The sequence below is a fragment of the Agelaius phoeniceus genome, chromosome 1 (assembly GCF_051311805.1).
Source record: "Agelaius phoeniceus isolate bAgePho1 chromosome 1, bAgePho1.hap1, whole genome shotgun sequence".
Taxonomy (NCBI): Eukaryota; Metazoa; Chordata; class Aves; order Passeriformes; family Icteridae; genus Agelaius; species Agelaius phoeniceus.
In genome coordinates this window covers 70,237,518-70,257,473 of record NC_135265.1, presented here as the reverse complement: position 1 = coordinate 70,257,473, position 19,956 = coordinate 70,237,518, and the positions used below count along the sequence as shown (strand labels likewise).

At 34.5% G+C, this 19,956-nt stretch overlaps 1 protein-coding gene across 1 annotated transcript in view; it reads left to right on the top strand.

Annotated features, from left to right (window-relative positions):
• Positions 1 to 19,956, top strand: part of EXOC2 (exocyst complex component 2) — a 126,478-nt gene that overhangs the window by 87,841 nt on the left and 18,681 nt on the right. The window contains exon 23 of the mRNA XM_054630018.2: positions 2,809 to 2,950. Coding sequence (XP_054485993.1) covers positions 2,809 to 2,950 — 142 coding nt within the window. The remainder of the gene's footprint in view (positions 1 to 2,808; positions 2,951 to 19,956) is intronic.

Genomic DNA, 19,956 nt, shown 5'->3' with positions numbered 1-19,956 from the left:
CCCTTTATTAATTTTAAATGAGGATGGAAGCTCACAGTTGTTTAGAGGGGTGAATTGATTGTTTCAGTTTTTTATTCTGTCACCTAAACTTCTGAAAGTTTAAATTTATTTAAATATTAGATTAAAAACTGTAATAAAGAATTGGCAATTTTTTTAAAAGACTAGTTTTTATCTGAAAATGCTGAAACTAAATCATACTTTTAAATTTTGTCAGCTTTATAAATCTAATTTTAAAGTGAGTTTGGTAGTGTGTTTTAGTAAAAAACTATCTGTTCTTACACTGGGCTGTTTTTCTTAAAATTGCCTTTATTAGTAGGGAAATCATTATTATCTAATATTCTGAAGTACCAAAATTATAAATGGTAGCCAAGAACATTTCCTTACATTCTATATGAAAATTATTTCACTATTTTTTCTTAGTCTGCCAAATACAAAATTGCATAAAGTAACCAAACATTACACTGTGCTTTTAGCACATGCTACCTTGGCACATACTCATGACTCTTGCACTTCTCTGTGGAGATTCTTTAATTCAACTTATCAGTGTAGTCATTTAGGAAGTAGAAAAAAAAATGTATCCCATAAAATTCATCCAGCTTATTGATTAAGCTTCTGAATAAAGTTGTTGCCACAGTTCTGATAATTAGATAACCTTAAAAAGTAGAGGCTCAAAATGGCTTTATGCAAGAATTGAAAACTGTAGTCACAGGGATGTTCATATTAGAAAGGCAACAATGTGAGAATTGTCTATTTTTGTAAGCATTTAGCCCCTGATTGAGGATCAGGGACATGGGTATACACAGGGGATGTTAAGGACTTCTGCTCTGCTTCCTTCCCCCCCAATCCCAGGCTCAAAGTTACTTTCAGATTAATTGTTCAGACTTTCTTGCAGTCTTTCCACCATCTGAAAAACCAGGTTACCACAATATTAATTGTGTATTGAACTTGAAACAGGTTGAAGAGAACTTGTATGAAACTAAAAAACCTGTATTGAATGTGCAGATGATCTTTTGTACTGAACGACTGCAAAAGTGGAAGGTCAAATTACTTAATTCTAAAATGCTTTGCTGAGGAGCACTGAAGCAGTTGTTTCACAGATTATTTGAATGGCTGCAGATTTGCAGGGATTTTGCACTCAAACTTACTTTTACCTCTAGTTTCAAGCTAAATAGGGTTGTTATTCTCCCTAATCATAAGAAATTGAAGTGAAAAATGTCTTGAAGTATGTGTAAGAGGAAAAAAGTGTGATATATCTTTACCTTTTTAAATATGTTCTATTTAAAAATAGACAGTCAAGTAGAAGGAAAAGAGGAACAAAATATCCTTGATCTTCTTATGCCTTATAGAGAGCTTTCCTTCGGGATAGAGATCCTCTTGTGACAAATCAAAGAATGTTTATCACCTAGAAAAGCAGGAAAGTCGTGGTGTCTCTTCTCTCTGAGCGCCAGCTTCACCATCCCAACTTTCCTAACATCAGCTTTGGCCTCAATAACAACTGTTTTCCCTTAGACTTGTGATCTCCTTCCTGAAAGCTTCTCTGTTTATGTTCCTGACTCAAATATTGCAGTTCCTTTTTCTCTTTTTTTAACAATGTAGGCACACCAGAGTAGTGTCCAACTTAGAGACATCCCTCTAGTGAATAAGGTTCAGCCCTTATTCTACAGTTTGCAGTATTAAATCCTTAGAAAGGGATGATAAGGAGTCCTTTCTTCTTTCTTTTTCTGAAGTCCCAGTCTGATCTAGAGACCTGCTTTTAAAGCAGGACTCATTTTTAAACCCCTTTACTTCTGGAAATTATTATCCATTCATACATATGTGTGTGTGTGTGCCTTTTCCCCTAATTGTTGAGGAAAATGAACACTAGTTTAAAAGCTTTATTTTTGTGTTGCTTAAGCTCTTATTTATAAAGGTAAATACATTTCAGCAGAAGTCACGTGAGATTTTGATCTTAATTTTCATTTCATTTTATTTGCATTTAGCATCCATTACCATGTTTAGATACTAGTGTTCTGCTTAAACATTTTGTGATATGCATTATGTTATAGAATCATTGTAGAAGCTATAATTACAAGGGGCACCTCTGTTTAATAAAAAGCCTTGTATAAAATTTAAAGTTGTTAAGATACAGTGAACAAACTGTCCATATCCCCTTAGCCTTCAGTGTGGCTAAGTTGTGTGAATTACAGAGAGGTGCATGGAGAGCTGTTAAAGAGAAGAGTTCTACAGATGCTAATGAGCTGCAGCTTTTGCTTCTGTTGTACAAACACTTGTTAAAGTAGACAGGGAAAGTCCATAGGTTCAATTTCAGAAGACAAAGACTTCTAAATAAATAATGTATTTTTTATAATATAGTGAGAAATTGTAAAAGTAAAATTGATACATCTAAAGTATTATACAAAAATCTTCATGTTTAGGGATTGAAATTTTTATGGGTATATTTTAAAGCATTCACAAAATTCAGTTGTTTAGTTTGCAAGATAAGACCTCCTGACACGCAGGAAAAAAAATCATGCCAGTAGACAGTTACTGAATGATCTGCCTGCTTAGGCATTCTTTGTATTTTTCATGAAAATGTCTACTGCTGAATACAATCAGGAAAAAAATTATACTGGGTAGGATGGACAGATAATATGGAAGTTTTGAAGATTTTATATACATAATTATGAATTGAAATATGTCAGTAATTGCTGCTTTTTGCTGAAATTAAGGAAGACGTTATTTTTTGGGTAGGTGATTAAATTCTTTTAGTTAATGACTATTTACTATGTTCTTTCTCTTTCCTTTTTTTTTTTTTGTTTAATTTTTTAGGTTAGTATGGAATCCTTGAAAGAGCTGGATCAAAGACTGTTTGAAATGTACATTGAATTCAAGGCAGATCCAATAGTTGGGTCATTAGAACCTGGCATTTATGCAGGATATTTTGATTGGAAAGATTGTCTCATTCCAACAGGTAAATATCTGCTTATTAAACTCAAATGATTTTAACAGTGATTGATAGGAGCTAAAATATACTGTACAATTAAAAACTTTTTTCTAGTCTGTGTTTTTAACTTTTGACATGTTCTCATTATGAGTTCTTTCTCACAGACTTTACTTAATTCCTAAATCATTTTTCAAATACCCCCAAATGCTTAAAGCTGCTTTCATTATTGATAATCTCTTTAATACTTGTTTTTTGTGATTATTTTGCTTCATTGCTTGTATATAATAGAAGGAATTATAAAAGCCATCTTTGCTTTTTACTTATGAAATTCACTGAGGTTGTTTGGGACATTTTCCAATAGAATCTGGCTATTTTGATAATAGATGTAATTATAGTTCTCAAAAGGTAAAATTATGAGAAAATGCATATTATAACAGTAGTTCAGCAAAGAATGGTAAACCATCGAAGGGCAGGTATAAGATGTTTAAAATGACTGAGATGTTAGTCATTATTGAAATGCTTTAATGTCCGCTGTTTTGAGGGAGCATAATATATAAATGGGTCTGCCTTTTTCTTTTTTTGCAGTGGTGAATAGTGTGCACACTTAGGTCCTTTGAACATGTAATTTGTCCTATGCAAAATTGATACAGTTGAATTCCTTATCACATAAATGCCTGGTTAATACCAAGTAGAAATTAGTTACAGTGACATAGTACATGGCATTTGGAAGGTGATCTTGTCCTAATCAATTTGTACATTCTTGTTTTGACTTTTTCATGGAGTTGTATGTGGCAGACTTAGTAAAAATTCTGTGGTAAAACTAGAAAAACGTAAAAACTAGATATGGAAGTAATTACACTGGTAATCTGTAAATCAGGAGCTGAAGGTGCTTGTTTGCTCAAAAGCAAAAGGATCTTAGAGTTTATTACTTTAGATAAAAGTGTGTCTTCCATCTCTTGTTAATACTTTTGTGCTCAGAATATATGCTGTGATACAACGTACTGCGGAAATAACTTAGATACTCATCTTGCACATTCAAAAACGTTTCTGAATAATACATAACTTGTCATCATATTTGAAGTATGTTTTCACTTGGCACATTTGGATTACCACCAGCTAACCAAGACCAAGACATTGTGTCAGCTTTTTATATGCTCATTTTCTTGATCTAGTGCATTGGCATCTACTTTCTAGGCTCACATTGCCTTTAGGATAATTCTACAGTATTTTCTTTGTTTAAAGGGAATAGTGCATTTCTGATACAGATAGGCCTCAGCCTTCTTGTTGTCCAATTTATTTTTGGTTTAATGTACTTTCTCAGTGACTTTGTGGCAAAAATTGAAGTGAAGACAGTGAATATTAGAGACACCTCTTCAGGTTGCATATCATAGTGTTGACCAATTTAAAATAGTAGAAAAGTTGTTTGGGGTTTTTTTATTTACCTGCTAGCTAGACATGTTAAAAAGGAACATGTAGACACTACTTCTGTACTTCTCCACCTTGATGATTAATTACCTTTCCAATTAATTAACCTCTGTTAAATGTTAACTCTGTTGACTACTGGTATAGAAGTATCATGATTTAACATAAACCGGCAACTAAGCATCACACAGCTGCTCTCCTGCCCTGGTGGAATGAGGGGAAAAAATCAGAAGGGTAAAAGTAAAAAAACAAATGTGTTGGGATAAGGACAGTTTAATAATTGAAATAAAATAATAATAATAAATTCTAATGAAAAGGAAAATAACAAAGAGATAAATAAACCACAAGGAAGAAGAAAGAAAAACAAGTGATGCAAATGAAAAATAGTCACTCACCAGCAAGTGACCGATGCCCAGCTTGTCCCCAGCCAGCTTTCCCCCTAGTTTACATGTTGTCCTGTGGTATGGAATATCCTTTGGCCAGTCAGGGAAAGCTGCCCAGCTCTGTCTCTTCCCAGAGTCTCTTGGATTTCCTCCCCCCCACTTGCTGGCAGGACAGCATGAGAAACTGAAGTCCTTGACTTAGTGTAAGCATTGCTCAGCAGCACCTGAGTCATGGATGTGTTATCAACATTATTCTCATAGTAAATACAGTAAATACTAAACTAGCTACTAGGAAGAAGATTGACTCTATCCCAGCCAAAACCCAGACAGAGGAGCTTTGAGGACCTTCAGTCTGTTTGATTATAGCAAGAGTTCATTGACCCTGGAAATATTTGCTGCTCTGAAGATAAAATTATTAAGTGATTAATTGGTAACCTCTTCATGAAGGTAGAGGAACTTCGTAATTGAAAAGGACTGGATGAAAAAAAGCCTTTTTGTGGGGCAAATTAGAATCAGGTTTTTTCCAGTATTCAATCAAAAAAAAAAAAAGATCACCCAAGAGCCATATAATTCATTTTTTTTTTTCAATAAACTGGTATTCACAAACAACTTTAAATTGTACAGTAAGATTTTAATTGAGAAAATATACATAATCTAAACAATGCAGTTAATACTGCAGTAGACATGCTATCTTTTTTATTTTCCTTCTAGGAAAACCCAAAACAAACAAAGCTCTATGTTACACTTAATCTCCAACAGCATTGAAAATACCTACTTTATTAAACTGAAATCCCATACATATGACGAGGAGTGGGTCTAACTTGAGTCAAACACATTGTTCACTCAAGGATTTGTTAAACAGCAACATATTGATTTGTTAAGAAAAAATTGTATATTGGAAATTATTATCTGTTTTCAGTAATCTTTATGTCTGCAAATTGTAAAGATTTGCATTGTTTCATTTTCCTGGTTTGGATTTTGACTTTCAAAATCTTAATTTGTAAAAACAAAAGAAGAAAAAATCATGGCAAGGCAAACTATTTATGCCTCAGTTGTGTTCCTGAGTGATGCTATCAGTGATGTGTAGTGTTGTATCCTTACTGGATGATTGCCAGGACATCAGCTTTTGGTGTGAAGTGTTTTGTGCTGTTTCTGCATCAGCTTTCAAATAGCACTAATGATGATAGTAAAAAGGCAAATTTTGGCAAGAACAGGTTTTTTTCTAAAGGGAAATAAGAGATCAAAACATCAACTTGCCCTTATGTAAAAGATAAGGAAAAGGTAAATTACTTCCCTGATTCAGTCTGAAACTTTCAAGCCATCTAGCTATTGAAAATCTGACCAGAACTGGGGGCATGTTGATGCCGTGATGCATCTTTTGTAAAGGACATTTTTGAAAATGTGCATATGAAAACACTCCTGATTTGGTTAGGAACAAGATGAAGAATTTTCTGGCGGTGAATTTCCTGTCCAGTCCAGAGCTTCAAGACTACAGCTGTTTCTGAACAGTTCTCTGCAGAAGCCACCTGATCTGGACTAATGCTTTTGGGTAGATGGAATTATTCAGGAGGAAGATGGTAATGCTGAGATAGGAAATAGTGTAACTGCAAGAGAGGGAGAGACTGGAACAAAAAACTTCTGATGAAGACTGGTATCAAGCAAGGAATGGATGTGGAGCAAGGTGGGAAACCAGGACTGAATGAGCAAGTTAAAAACTTAAATTAGGATAGGATTTAGAAAATAAATTAAATAGAATTAACCCATTTTTATTTAGAAATGTAAATGGATTGCACGGGATTATTCAAACAAGAGACAGGCTTGAAGTGCAGATAAAAGGATAGAGAAATCTGATACTCGCTAGACAAGTGAGCTTACCAGAGGCTGCTGTATAATTTAAGAAATCCCCTCAATCTTGCACTTTCATTCTCTAGGGGTAACAGCCTATTAATATTACTGATTACTTTCCTTGCACAGCTAACAGAAGTTCTTTGTGAATCACTGTATACTTGGAGTACACTACAGGCAATGCTGTATATGGGCAATACCACTGGGTAGCACAGCAATTAGCTAAATGTTTTGCCTTGACAGTGTTATCAACATTGTTTCTTTCTGAGAATCAGGGCTTCAAAAGTCAAGGTCTACATCATGAGCAAAATGAATAAAATCCACATGAATTTCCTGTACAGAAATTTCATGTCTCTATTACCAATATTGTTGCTGAGCCATGTAGACCAATGCAGTTAGAGAATTTTCTGTTTTTCAATCTGATTTTTGGCTTGTTTCCTTTTCCATATCAGTAAAAATCATGCACAAAGAAAAACTGCACAAACAAAAACTACACAAATGCAATAATTTATAATTCCATCTTTAAATAATATTTTTTTCCCACATGACTGCACTTGATTTGCTTCATAAAATGACAGCTGATATGGAAATACAACTGGTTTTTATATTAAGTGGAACTGATACAGGCAAAAATCTATCCTGAGCTGTTACAGAATTTGAGAAGTGAGTGAAGCATAATCTGGGTGGGGACAAAAGGTACAGGTAGGTTTCTGTCCACAGAGTTCGCTATGTCATGTAAATAACTCACTTAAGCATTTTTCTCTTTATATTTAAACCGCCTTCTTTGAATCCTGTCTGTTTGAACATTCATTGTTAATTTGACTAGCTAAAGTCTTGGAAGTTATAGAACATTCAGAAAAATCTTATCCAGAAACCTTGACACTATTTATCATTGGCAGCTCTGCAAGCATCTGGCTGTAAGTACTGGGGACAGCAATTTCTTGCATCATAAAATTCATAGGAAAATACAAATATGAGAAGAACTGTATTAAATGAACGGTTCTGAAGAAGAATTTTGAAAAAAATTAAGAAGCCTGCCTTTTGAGCAAGCTTTGAAAAATATATACTATTTAAGTGTGGTATCCTGCTTCTGTCAGTGTGGAAGAAGCTTATGCCTTGTTCATTTAAGCAATTGTCCTATAATTATTAAATATTTCCTGATACATATGCTTTTTGTTACAGTTTTAAATATAGAAAAGGATAAATTGTTTGCATGGGGCAAACTTTCATTTAGCCTATGTACTAAAACATTTACTGTTTAGTTTTTCAACATGCATGTGCTTTTCAGTAAGAAAGATCTGAATCTCAGAACTTGTGCACAAAGCGATTTTATGTTTGGCTCTTTATTTTGATCTAAGGTGTGACTGCTGGTGTTAGAAGGCAGTTTTATTAACTTAATTAGATTTATTGTTAATAAATAACTCATTCAAGTTTTCACTTTAATCTCAATGTAGATTTCTGAGTCTTTACAAGACAGACTTCAATTTTAACATGCAGCAGCAGTGAAATCTAGTTTAGTTCTTTTCTCTTGTTTGAAACATTGTTCTGATTTATTCTACATTATTAACATAATTAAAAGAGATGAAAGGAACAATAGGAAACATAGTGTTAATCAGTTGCCAAGGGTGTATTTAGATTGTTTTTTGTGTATACTGGTCAATCTGATAGTTTAACCTACAAGGGGTTTTTTTGTTCCTGTTCATACATCTCTGTTTTGGTAGTAAATTGTGTTTTGTTGTGAGTTTTTTATTTCTAATTTAAAATGCATAAGTCATGTCTTAGGCAGCTTTTTTATTTATGTTTTTGCATGATTTTTTATATTTAAAAAATTGATCTTTTTCACTTGCAAGGCTATAGACTTTTGGAGAGAAAATGAGGTGGTTGCACTGAATTTGGATGGAAAGTATTTCTGTGTATTAAAGTTTGTGTAATACAAGCGAAGATAGTTGTATGTGGGTATTTAGTCTTTTAGAATATTAATGTAAGCTTTTCCATGCAAATGGCAAATTACTTTTCAAATTATGGCAAGTTTGATTATATTTCATTTGTTTACATATGCAGCTACTGTATTAATTTCTGTAAGACAGTAGTATGTGAGGATTTGTTTACCACAAAAAAGGTCAATGTTCATTTATTTTTCTGAACAATTCAGATAATGGTGATATCTCTTTATAACTTGCTTTTGAAATGCTGGCTGCTGTGCAATCTAGCCAGCATTCACTCAGAATTCACAAGCATACAGATTTTCAGCTACTATTCTAACAGTCTTTTTTAAATATGTGTCTTCTGTGTTTCACTTGTCTTGTCAGATATTCGGGGGGGTTGAGGTGTTTAAAATTTCACATTGCTTTGAAAGTTTTAGGTGATTTTGCACTTTCAACTGAAAGGTGATTGTGGTTTTTAGATATTCATTCTGTACTTGGCATGAATTGAATATAGTCAAGTTATATCTGAATTTCTTCCTTTTTGGTGTGTTAAGAGATCATTGTTTGAAACATTTCAAATATATGAAATGCCACTATCACAGTAAAAGATTAAGTGCGTCACATCTGCTAAATCAGGTTTTTTATACTTGTCACATCTTTTATCTGTTGTTTGTCTAATTTAATAATCTAATAAAAAACTTCTAATGGCAATAGCCTGATGAAAAGGTACTCAACAGTTAAAAATTAAATATCAAAAGGCATATTTAATTTGTAGTTACGCAGCGACATACTTGTCAACCCTAACTTTTCTTCTTTTGTTTAATTTAGGGCACTAGCACCCTGCTTACGTGAAAGATGACAAGTGCATTTACATCTTAAAAACATTTGGATATAGTACAAATCATTTTCTTTTTCTTTCTTTCCTTTTTTTTTGTTAGAAATAAGTAATTACTTTTTGACTGAAATGTGCAAAATAGTTTTGTTGGAAATCTCTGTAACCCTTTAGATTTCTCCTAATCATTTAAAAGGACGGCTTCAGAATTATCTTACTTATATCAGGTAGATGATTTTGAACTCTAGCAGTCCTCAAATTGTTGCTGTCCTGTCTTTAGGAATTATCTGAATTTTTATGCTTTAGTAAGGCCAAATTCTGATTCCTGCATTTTCATGCAAGGAAATGATGTGCCATGTATGTGAACATGAAGAAAATTATGTTTTGCAGGTGTGTTGCATATAATATTAACGGAAAAAAGTCTTCTGTACTGGCAAATGAAGTTGCTAAAGGACTTGTCAGTTTGGGGGTTTTTGTTACAAAATGCTAGTAGTTTGTTTATGACACAAGAGGGTTCTTATACACAGCAGTCTTTAAATAGTCTAGTTAAAATGTGCTGGTTTTCATTTAAGCTAACTGCTCTTACAACATACATTAGTAAATTGATGTTTTGTGCTTCTGGTAAGGAAATAACAACTATATAACAATCAAATTTGTATTAGGATGAATTGAATTCATCTTTAAATGACCCATTCAATCAGCAAGTGTGACAATCCATGCATTGAATGACTACAGTCCTTGCATTTGTTTTATTACACCTAATTCTTCACAGAATGGAATCATGTACCAAAATTGTAATGTCAGGGGCCCTCATATTGCAGCCTTGTCATTTTTTGTATAAAATTAATTTGTTGCTTGAAACATAAGCACAAATTTCAATGTATGTTTCAAAATACTTTCACTTGTGTAATTTCATTTTAACCTGAAATTTTTCTACAATTTCACTTTGAGGCATTTAGGTTTCATTCTATTTCTCACTTCTCACAAGATTGTATTGTCATACTATATTCATGTCTGAATTTAAAATGTTAAGGATTATTGTAGCTGATGAAAGGGAATGCACATTGTCCTTGCATAAGATGGCAACAGAAGAAGGCAATGGCCCTTCAGCTTCCTGTAGTTTCTGCCATATGTTACCCCTTATTTCTGACTATTATGGAAATCCCATTAGAAACCATCCTGGAGAGACATCACATTTTTCAGTTCCTACTTGCTACACATTGAGTTGCACTTGTATGTTGACTTTATATCTTGTGCTTCTCCAGCTTCTTGCATGCAAGATTTTCTGCTGCTAATTGTGATTTTTGTTGGCTGGTCTCAGCAGCCTCTAGACTCCGCATGTATAAGCATTCAGTAGAGGTTATCTGCATCTTATCTCGTTTATATCGCTTGCTTTTTACATTTTCTCCCTCACTCACAGTTCTGATTTTATGGCATTTTCTTCTATTAAGTAGGTGTTTACTAGACTGCTATCCATCATTCTTCCAGCTTCTCTTTGGCTTTACCTGTCAAACTTCTTGCTAGGATGCCTTGTGGCATTTCTGACTGTGTCTGTGCCTTGCTGAAGACTAAAGACTTCTAAAATGAAGTCTTGATGTGATTCTTTGGTCAGACAGCAGCTTGATCTTGTAGCTTGAGAATTGTCTGCTCAAGTACCTGTTCTAACTGATGATATGACAAGTCACTCTAATACCTGCATGAGATTACAGTTACTGCAACTTGAGAGGATTTACTTCTCAGGCACGTCTGACAAGTCAGAAGTCTCTTCTGACTTGTCTTCTGTTGACTAGCCAGTTGTAGAAAGTTGTATGATACTTGTCATCAGTTCAGCATTTTCTTGTTTATACTGTCAGCCTCTGTCATGTGAGGACATGTGTTAATGTCAATTACCTTTGTTTTGGTTTGGTTTTGATTTTGTTACAAGGAGACTCAAATTTTTTTAGCTCCTCAAGCATACTCTTTGAGAAACACTTAAAATCTTCTAATATCATTTTGTATTTTTGACTGTGTTTGGTAATAGGATCTAATCCCTGCATTGCTCAAAGCAGAAAGCTAATTGGAGATTGGAATCAATGCATAGAGGAGAAAGGGCAAGCATTCTTTCCTCCCTTTTCCAGCACTCCTTATTTGCAAGCACGAATGAGGCTATATCCACACAAGTTTTGTACTGTCTCAGCCCTTTCAATAAAACAAAAGTAGTAATAAATTGTGTCATCAACAAAACAATACTCCATGGTCTAGCTTGTTGGCATAGTGATAGCTTTCATGTTTCTGTTGCATTTGATATGCATAAATGGCATCTTTATTTTCCCTGTCCAATTTACTGAATTCTGTGTTCCTCCAATGTTAAGGAATGATGCAGTTTTGGAGCACAGGCAGGTTGGGTTTGCGGGTTAGACAACTGAGCAGAAATGAATGAATAGAAGTGTGTGAGAGGAAGAACTCATTGGGGTTGGTTCAGATAGATTTGGAAGCCAGAGCTGAAGTCTAGGGAGGTGAGGGAGGTATGAGAAGATCATAGGCAAAAAAGCTTAGAATTCCAAGTCAATAGTCACTATTACTAGTACTTGGTTTTATTTCATTACTAGTTGGATTATAAGCCAAAATAAATTCAAAGCATGGGTGTGAATGAGGTGTTTGAGTGACCTATGTTAGACTGCTCCTTCAGTTGTTACTCTTAGAAACCAGATGGTTTATTTTCTTGGTAATGCTTAAGGTAGTTTCTGTGGCAATGTTTAACAAACTGATGTGTAATGAAACTACTGGAGTGGCAGAAGTAAGTCACATGAAAAGTAAAATTACCTGTAGTCCCAAACTATGGTATCAGATCTCTTCTGGAATTCCTGTTAGGCTTTTTTGCTTGGATTTATTATCTTCCTTCAGAGATTTATTTCCACAGATGTGCTAATTGTAGGCACTTTTCTCTTTCTCAGAATATGCAGCTGAGTAGTGTTAGCTGCTAAAAGGTCTTGTGACTGCTCTCTTCTACCCAGAACTGCTTCCAAGTCCCTCTGGCAATCTTTACCCAGATCTTACTGGGGTCATCATCACAGTTTCAGAAGGCATGGGAACACTGTGAGATCAAGAAGCATTTACAGGTTATGATTAATATTAGTGAAACTTATTTGTGTTGTTGTTACCTATTCATAGTTGAATGTGGCTCCCATTTAAGGTTGATCTGTAGGAGAGGTTGGTGTGCTGGTGTTTGTAGCTAAGTCATAGACCTCTAGCTGAAATTATAAAGGATCAGGGATTTGTGTGTGATATTTAGATGGAAAGTCCCAGGTTAAAACCTGGGTATTGGTCCAAATAAACTCAGCTCTGTCAAAATTACCCAACTTTTCTGTGCATGGAGCTGCCTGTGTAGTTCCTGTAATTCACATTGTCCTGCTTAGAGAATGGTTTTGTCTTGATAACCTTGAGCATGTAGGTGCTCTTTAGAAACAATCCATAACAGTGAGTGATCTCTCCTGATAAAGGTGCTTAGTGTCTTGTGGTGGAGATTCATCAAGGGCTATATAAAATCCAGCATTATACTACCTTCTGTGCAGATGCAGACAATCATCTTAAAACATCTTGAATTTGCCCCAGACAGCACAGCAGAGGAGGTCCAATAGCCTTGAGGCCCTTAGTGAACCCACTGGTCAGTTCTCAGTTATGGTTTGAAGTTGTGCATAAGGGGTCTATGGTCAACCATAAAATAATACTGATTTCAAGATGAAGGAGGAGTAGTAAAAAACTATTATTTTCTAAACCCTGAATGTATGCAGTAGTTAAGGATGCTGTTGTTTTTAACATTTTAAAAGCACTGATGAAAACAGAATGAACCAAAATGAACATTGCAACTGGCCAGACTTGCAGAGTCCTGCTAGGACAGTGGGGAAAAGCTGTCTCCTCTGTACTTCATAACACTTTCTGCCCAAGGGTGTGTGCGTGTTTTTAAGTTAAAAATTTTAGTGTAAAAAAATGCCTCAGCTTTCTCTATACAAAACTTCTATACAAAATTCAGCCTGGAGCATATTCTCTCAGTAGCCAAGTTATCAAGCCCTTGAACTCTTACTTTTTAAGTAGGAAAATATGATTGGCTTCTAACAGTACAGCAGATCCATTGTAATAAAAAACATTTCATTAGCTTAAAATTTCTTTACACAACGAATAGCAATTTAAATTTAATGAAACACTTAAACTTTATTGATGTGTGGATGAAATTAGTGTTGGGCTTGTTCAGCAGTTGAAGTAATTCAAAAATATTAAAAGCCTTTACTTTGAACTGTGAAAAGTCTTAAGCTTTCCAGTTATTGTGGGTCACTCCTGAGTCAAGATAGCTTCCAAATGTTGATTTTGGATTAAATAATTTTTAAGAATCTATTGTTCAGGTCATGCAGAAACATTCTTCATTTCAAATCCATGCCCTTTTCAAAATGCTATAGGGATTCAGTAAAGCTTGGAAGTGAAAAACAGTGGAATAGTAAGACTGGAAGTCAGTGCGATTTCTCACCTTCACATTAATGAATAGGATTAATATGTGATCTCATAGAATACTGTATGTTTCCTACAACAATTTTCTCTCATCTTCTCTTTTTTCATAGCAGACTAGAAGATAGTAAGGTGTGGTGGGGTTTTTTGTTTTCATTGTTGGGGTTTTGGTTGATTTTCTTTTTCTGCAGTAACACCTCTAAAACCTGCTGTTATTTGGTTCCAGCTCACTGGTTATTTCAGCAGACGGATATGTAAAGCTATACATAAAATTCAGCTTAGGACAATTTTTGCCATGAATTGAAGGTATACTCTTGATATGTTGATCTATGTGCATTTGACTGCAGTACGTGTTGCAGGTTTTAAATACATACATTGGTAGAAGTAAGAGCTGGCTGAAAGGCAAAATGGTGATTACCCCTTCAAGGTGATCCCAAATTACCAAGTCTATGGAAAAAAACAAACAAACAGCAACCAGATTTTGCCATAGAAATCAAATTTGACAATTTGGTGAAAAGAAGCAGAGCACAACCTCCTACCACATTTTCCAAAGAATCCACTGAATCTGTAATCAAAGTTCCTTTCTTCAGTCAACTTTTTCCCATGACTCGATACTTCCGTCCTGCCTACTAAATACTGCTCCCTATTAGTGTTTGTAAGTTAATACAGTGGCTTTGATTTGGTTGCCAATTTGCTGAATTTAGTTACTAAAGACAAATAAAAATTTTGTATACTTTCATGCATTTCATGAAACATGAACAATTGGTACACAAAGCAATTTAGAAGAAAGTATGTAAAAATATTAAGAACTGGTTCTGTGCTTTTTTTCAGTGTGGTGACTGCTTGCATTTTTTGAGTTAAGAACACTCACAGATCTTTGCAGAATCAGGTTCCAGAAGTATTGGGGTTTTTTTTATTATTCATTGCCACCTGCTTGTTATCATTATGCATTTGTATAATTCAATAGAAATAGGAAATTTCAAAAAAATCATCAATTTTAATAACAAAACATACTGTAAAACCATGAAAATTGTGCATCGTAGTGCTGCTCATAAGCTTTTTTTCAAAGCATCACTTTTGAAGTTGCTTACTATAAAAAAAGTCTTTTAAAAGGTCTATACTTTCTCTTGCCAGTTTTGCCTTTTCTTTTACTTACCCAAGTATATCTGTTGTAAGTCACTCTAATAAATGCAGGACATGTTTCATGGGTAATTAAAATTTTTTCAGTAACTTGAAGGTTAGAGACATGCAGAGCAAAACCGGGCACTAAAATTATTAGTGTCTGTATTGTTCCAAACACTTTATTTGTGAAATTAGTCTCTTTTGGATCAGTTGACTTCAGTTTTCTCATTTCTTATGATAATAATATTTGAGTGACAACCAAAGTAAATTCATAAACATAGTATATCTCTAAGCCCATTCTTCATTTATGAAATCGCTGTCATTTTGCATTTGACAGGCTATTATTACAGTACCAGTGACTTAAGGAATTATGAGAAGAACACACAGTTTCCTGAGTGAGACTGTGTTTTGAAAGGTTTTAATAATTTTAGGTTTTATAAAATCATGAAAGGACACCTTCAGGGTGCCTTAAAATTGATGTGTTTGAAAGAATAAATGAATATTCTTGCCAACTATGCTTGGTTTGTGTTAATGAAAGGAAATACTGCTTGAGATTTTTGGATTCAACTGTTCTCAGTTTTGATAGAGATGTTGGTTTTTAGTCTACCTTACAATTAAAGGAGTGACTGGCTTTTCCTGTTGAATTGGTCATCCTGTATCTTTATGGGGTGAATACAGCTACACACTTTTATCTGTGGAACACCTTTTTAAATTGGCATTCTTACCATTACATAAGTGCACATGAGTCTTCCTGTGTGGGGACCTCTGGGGGCAGTCTGAAGGGGTTTGTCCATGTTGCTGGCTTTGACCCCAACTGACACCATGGTACGCGTGACTTCTCTTCTGTAAAGTGAGAGAGGTCTGGGAGTGGCAAGGACCCCCAAGTGTGATGAGTTACCACACTCTGACTTTTGGAAGCCTATGTCAAAGCTGTCAAGGGGTAGTACTGTTTGGGTTTTTTTCTTAAGAGGCTCACTTGTGAAGAATTTGGAAAATAAATGGCAAACAGGTTACAGTACTGGAAATTACGTGAGTGCCAGGCTTAAGAGGTATGTAGGCACTAGTTTTACAAGATGATGATGATCTTCATTTGTCTACCACCTACCAGCTGGTCTATTTCACATTTTCTCAATTATTCTTAGATCTGAAAAAAAAAATAGGAAGACAGCTTTTAAGCAGCAGAGCAGTTTAGTGGTCAGCATAATCTAACTTTGTTTCATGAAAAAACTGTTGATGCACACAGCTATTTGAAAATATGTCCAATACATAGCAAATATTTATATACACTTTGTAGTCTGTTCCCTCTTATGTGCAATATAGTGTTTTCCCTCAGTGTTTCTTTCGCCTACAAATTTTGGAAACTTAAGAATGTTCTGTGACCAGAAAAGAGCCATTAAGTTTCCACTCTGCTACATTTCCTGGACACACACAGGGACACACACAGAAGGATCACAGTCCTGTCTTACAAATTGCTAAAATCAGTAGGAACCTAGTCATACCAGGGACATGTGCCCTGTTTTCAGCACACTGTTTTTACCTGTTGGCTATAAGTAGTCTCTGTTTTATTGTAAGAAAATACTTTAGCACTAAAATTATTTTTATAGTGGAAAGTAGCGATAGATACATACTTAGATACATATGACCTTTATATGCTGAAAACGAAGGTGGGAAGAGGGAAGAAATTGGTTACAAATTTTTCTTCTGGAAAATGAAGCAGCATTCTACAGCAAATGGATTGCTGGTAGATAAAGTTCAGGTAATACTGAGTCATCCTTAGATATATTCATTTTCATGTCAAGAAGGAGTGTTTGTTATATCTGAGTGTCTCACACATAAATTTCATTCTTCAGAACCTGGGGTTTTTTTACATTCAGGAAGAAAAATGGGTTTAGTTTAGATGTTATGTTTTAGTTGGGTGAAATGTCTTTTCTTGTGCAATTTTTTTTTTATCTTCTTCAAACCACCTACTTTAATATCTAATAGTTGTAATTAATTTCTACTGTTGGGTTTTCCCTTCAGTCAAACATACCCACTTTAATTCAGCAACGACGAAAAAAGACTCAACATCCACAAAGCTGTTAATGCTGAAGTAGAAATGGTAAGGTATTTTTTAAGTAATGCTAAATCTATAGAGCAACACACTGCTGGCTGTGAAGAGTTTATGTTCTTGTTCTGACACCAGGTTGCTTTTATGGGTTACAACCACATATTGGTGCTTGCACTTGTAGAGCACTGTAAAAGCTGTAACTCTGCCAGACCATGTTGTTCTTATTTAAATGACAACAACAAAAGACAAATTTCTGTGGGTCATGTATCTCAAGTACTGAGTTCATCTAATGATCATCAATGCATTTCTTTACCAGTGGGGAGTGAGAGGAAACCAGTGTATGCTTAGATGGAGAGGTATGAATGGCTATAACCTCTGAAGTTGTATTTTTTTTTTTTTTACATTTGGGGTTTGGAGCTTTTTTGTTTGTTGTTCTTTCACCATTTATATTCTTTGTTACCTGATTAGTAGATTGAAATTTGGCTGATTGTACAATAATTTGAGTAATTTGAGAGTCTTCATGATTCAATTCTAAGTATGACATGCAGCATCTTTTGCTCAAGGCCTTCATGCCTGCATTAATAAAATGCCCTTTATGCTTTGTTACTGTGTTTGGAGGAAGAAGTGAAGATAAATCCATCTCTGAACAAAATCCTTGCAAGAACACGCATGCATATCAAATCAGCCACCTGCTCTTCTTTTAAATATTTGATGCTAGCAAACACCTCTCCTTCCCAAGTGAAGCACTGTTGGGTTTTGCATTTTCTGTTGTAGTCTTTCACATTTACAGATTTTGCTCCTTCTTAATAATAAGGGAAACTGTATTCTATCCTATCCCAGAAGCAGTGGAGTTTAATATCTGTAAGGAAAGCAGCAGTATTGGGTAGACCTCTTCAACAGTCCCTCAGATCATTCTGTGGTTTTTGAATGGGGTAGCAGAAAGTTCAGAAGAGCCTCAGCAGCTTCAATTTTAAAGATATCTCAGTTTGGGCTATGCAGGAAGGCACAGAACCAGTGTTATTCTCTTGGTGTTTTCCTCTTGTAGACTAAAGTTAATGCATAGACAAAGATATTAATCAAAGTTTTGGCAATCTTTAGAGCTCCTGCCTACTCCAAGGCATCAGAAGCACAGAAACTTTCAGGTTCTTTGAATGTTATGACATAATTTCAATTGGTTGAATTTAAATAGTTCAAAAACTATAACTATAGGTAACATAAGACTGAAAAGCCTTCACATTTTAATATTTTTAGAAATTAGTTTTGTGGCTACTTGTGTCAGGTCCTTCAAATGACATTCACTGTGTTAGGTCAACACACTACCACGGCTGAAATTAAGTGCAAGGTGACTAATTCAATTATGTAGCATTCAGGCCTTCAGATCTCAAAATATTTAGAAAGGTTATGACTTTTTGTGATCAGCCTCTTCCCTTGCTTCAGTACTGTTGTTTGTAAAAGCACTTTGTCACATAGGTTACCAGTAATTTCTTGATTAAATTTCAATTATTGATAGCTATTTTTTAGGTCACTATTAGTTCTCGGGACTTTTTCTCAGATTCCTAAGGCACTCTATATTTATAATTACCATGAGGTATGCAGACAAGAATTTCAAGAAAACATTAATCTGATTCACAGTTTAATTAGTATGGAGCTAGTAAGAACAATAGATTTATCAAAACATTTTCAGTTTTACTGAGAAAAACCTGCTAATGAACTATTTATAGCACACTTGTATCTATTTTTGTCAGTAGTCTAAGGAGTGACTTAGGACAAATGGGTTAAAAAACAGGAAATGTGGTTAAATAAGTGGGTAATCTCTCCAGAGAGTTTCCAGTTTGCCTACACGTTCACATTTTCTTCTTAATGTACTTTCAAAACAACATTCAGTACAGTACCTTGAAATCCATCTCCGTTTAAAGGAGGGAATGTTTCCAGCAATAGCAGGAAGTGGCCTAGTGAGAAGTTTCACATTCTTGTTTAAATTGAAATGAGATTCTGGAGTCCCTGTTTTTAAGTGGGTTTTTCTTCTTTAATGACAATGGAGCAGTTGTGTGACATTTAACTTGGCTCAGGTGTATCATATGGATCCATAAAATTCTGTGAATGCTGTAATTATGTCTTTCATTCTAGACTGGTTTTAAATAATTACTTTCCTCTAACTTACCTTTTTCTTTTTTATGGTATTTATTTTTAATGGTATTATGGTATTATCTGTATTTGTTTGTTAATATACTATGAACATATTTTTAAAAATATTTATAATCATGTTCAAAGGTTATAAAAACCTTCGAGCATGATTATAAAAATTGTGAAAAATGATTGTAAAAATAGTGTTATTAATCAGACTGCATAAATCTTAGTGTGAAGTAAGGAATTTACTGAATGTGATAATGTCCATTTAATTCTCTAGAATTAAGAGGTGGTGTCTGTATTTCTTTGGGCAAACAGAAGCAATAAGTAAATGAAAGCCATTATTTGCACTGCTTATTGTTTGGTTTTTGACAGCTACTAATTATTAACTTTTTAAAATCAAGTTGAAAAATACTAGTGAGTCAAAACAAGGAGGGAATATAATAAACAAATAAGGCCACTTAGTTGGTGGTAAAGGTTGTGACCTGGTGGATCTCCTGTATTTTGAGAGCTACTGCCAGACATGTGTTCTGCGCTTAGCATCTTGCAAGCAGTTTTCTGGAAATGTTTTTATTCAGGGCAAACAACAAAGCAGGATAACAAATGTATTTTTAGTAATTAGGAAGAAACAAGCAGGCTTGTCTAGCTGCTTTAATTTAGCAAACAGGCCACTGGTAGTACCGTTAGCTGAAGCTGATTTCCTATCAACTGTCTTTTAAGGGAGAAACCTTTGTGCTGCTGTAAAGTATAAAGGTGAGCTGTTTTGTTATGTCCATGGGGAAATTCCAAGTCACGTCTCTACTTTTTTTAATATATATATATATATATTTTTTTTAGCATCTGTGGGGTGTCAG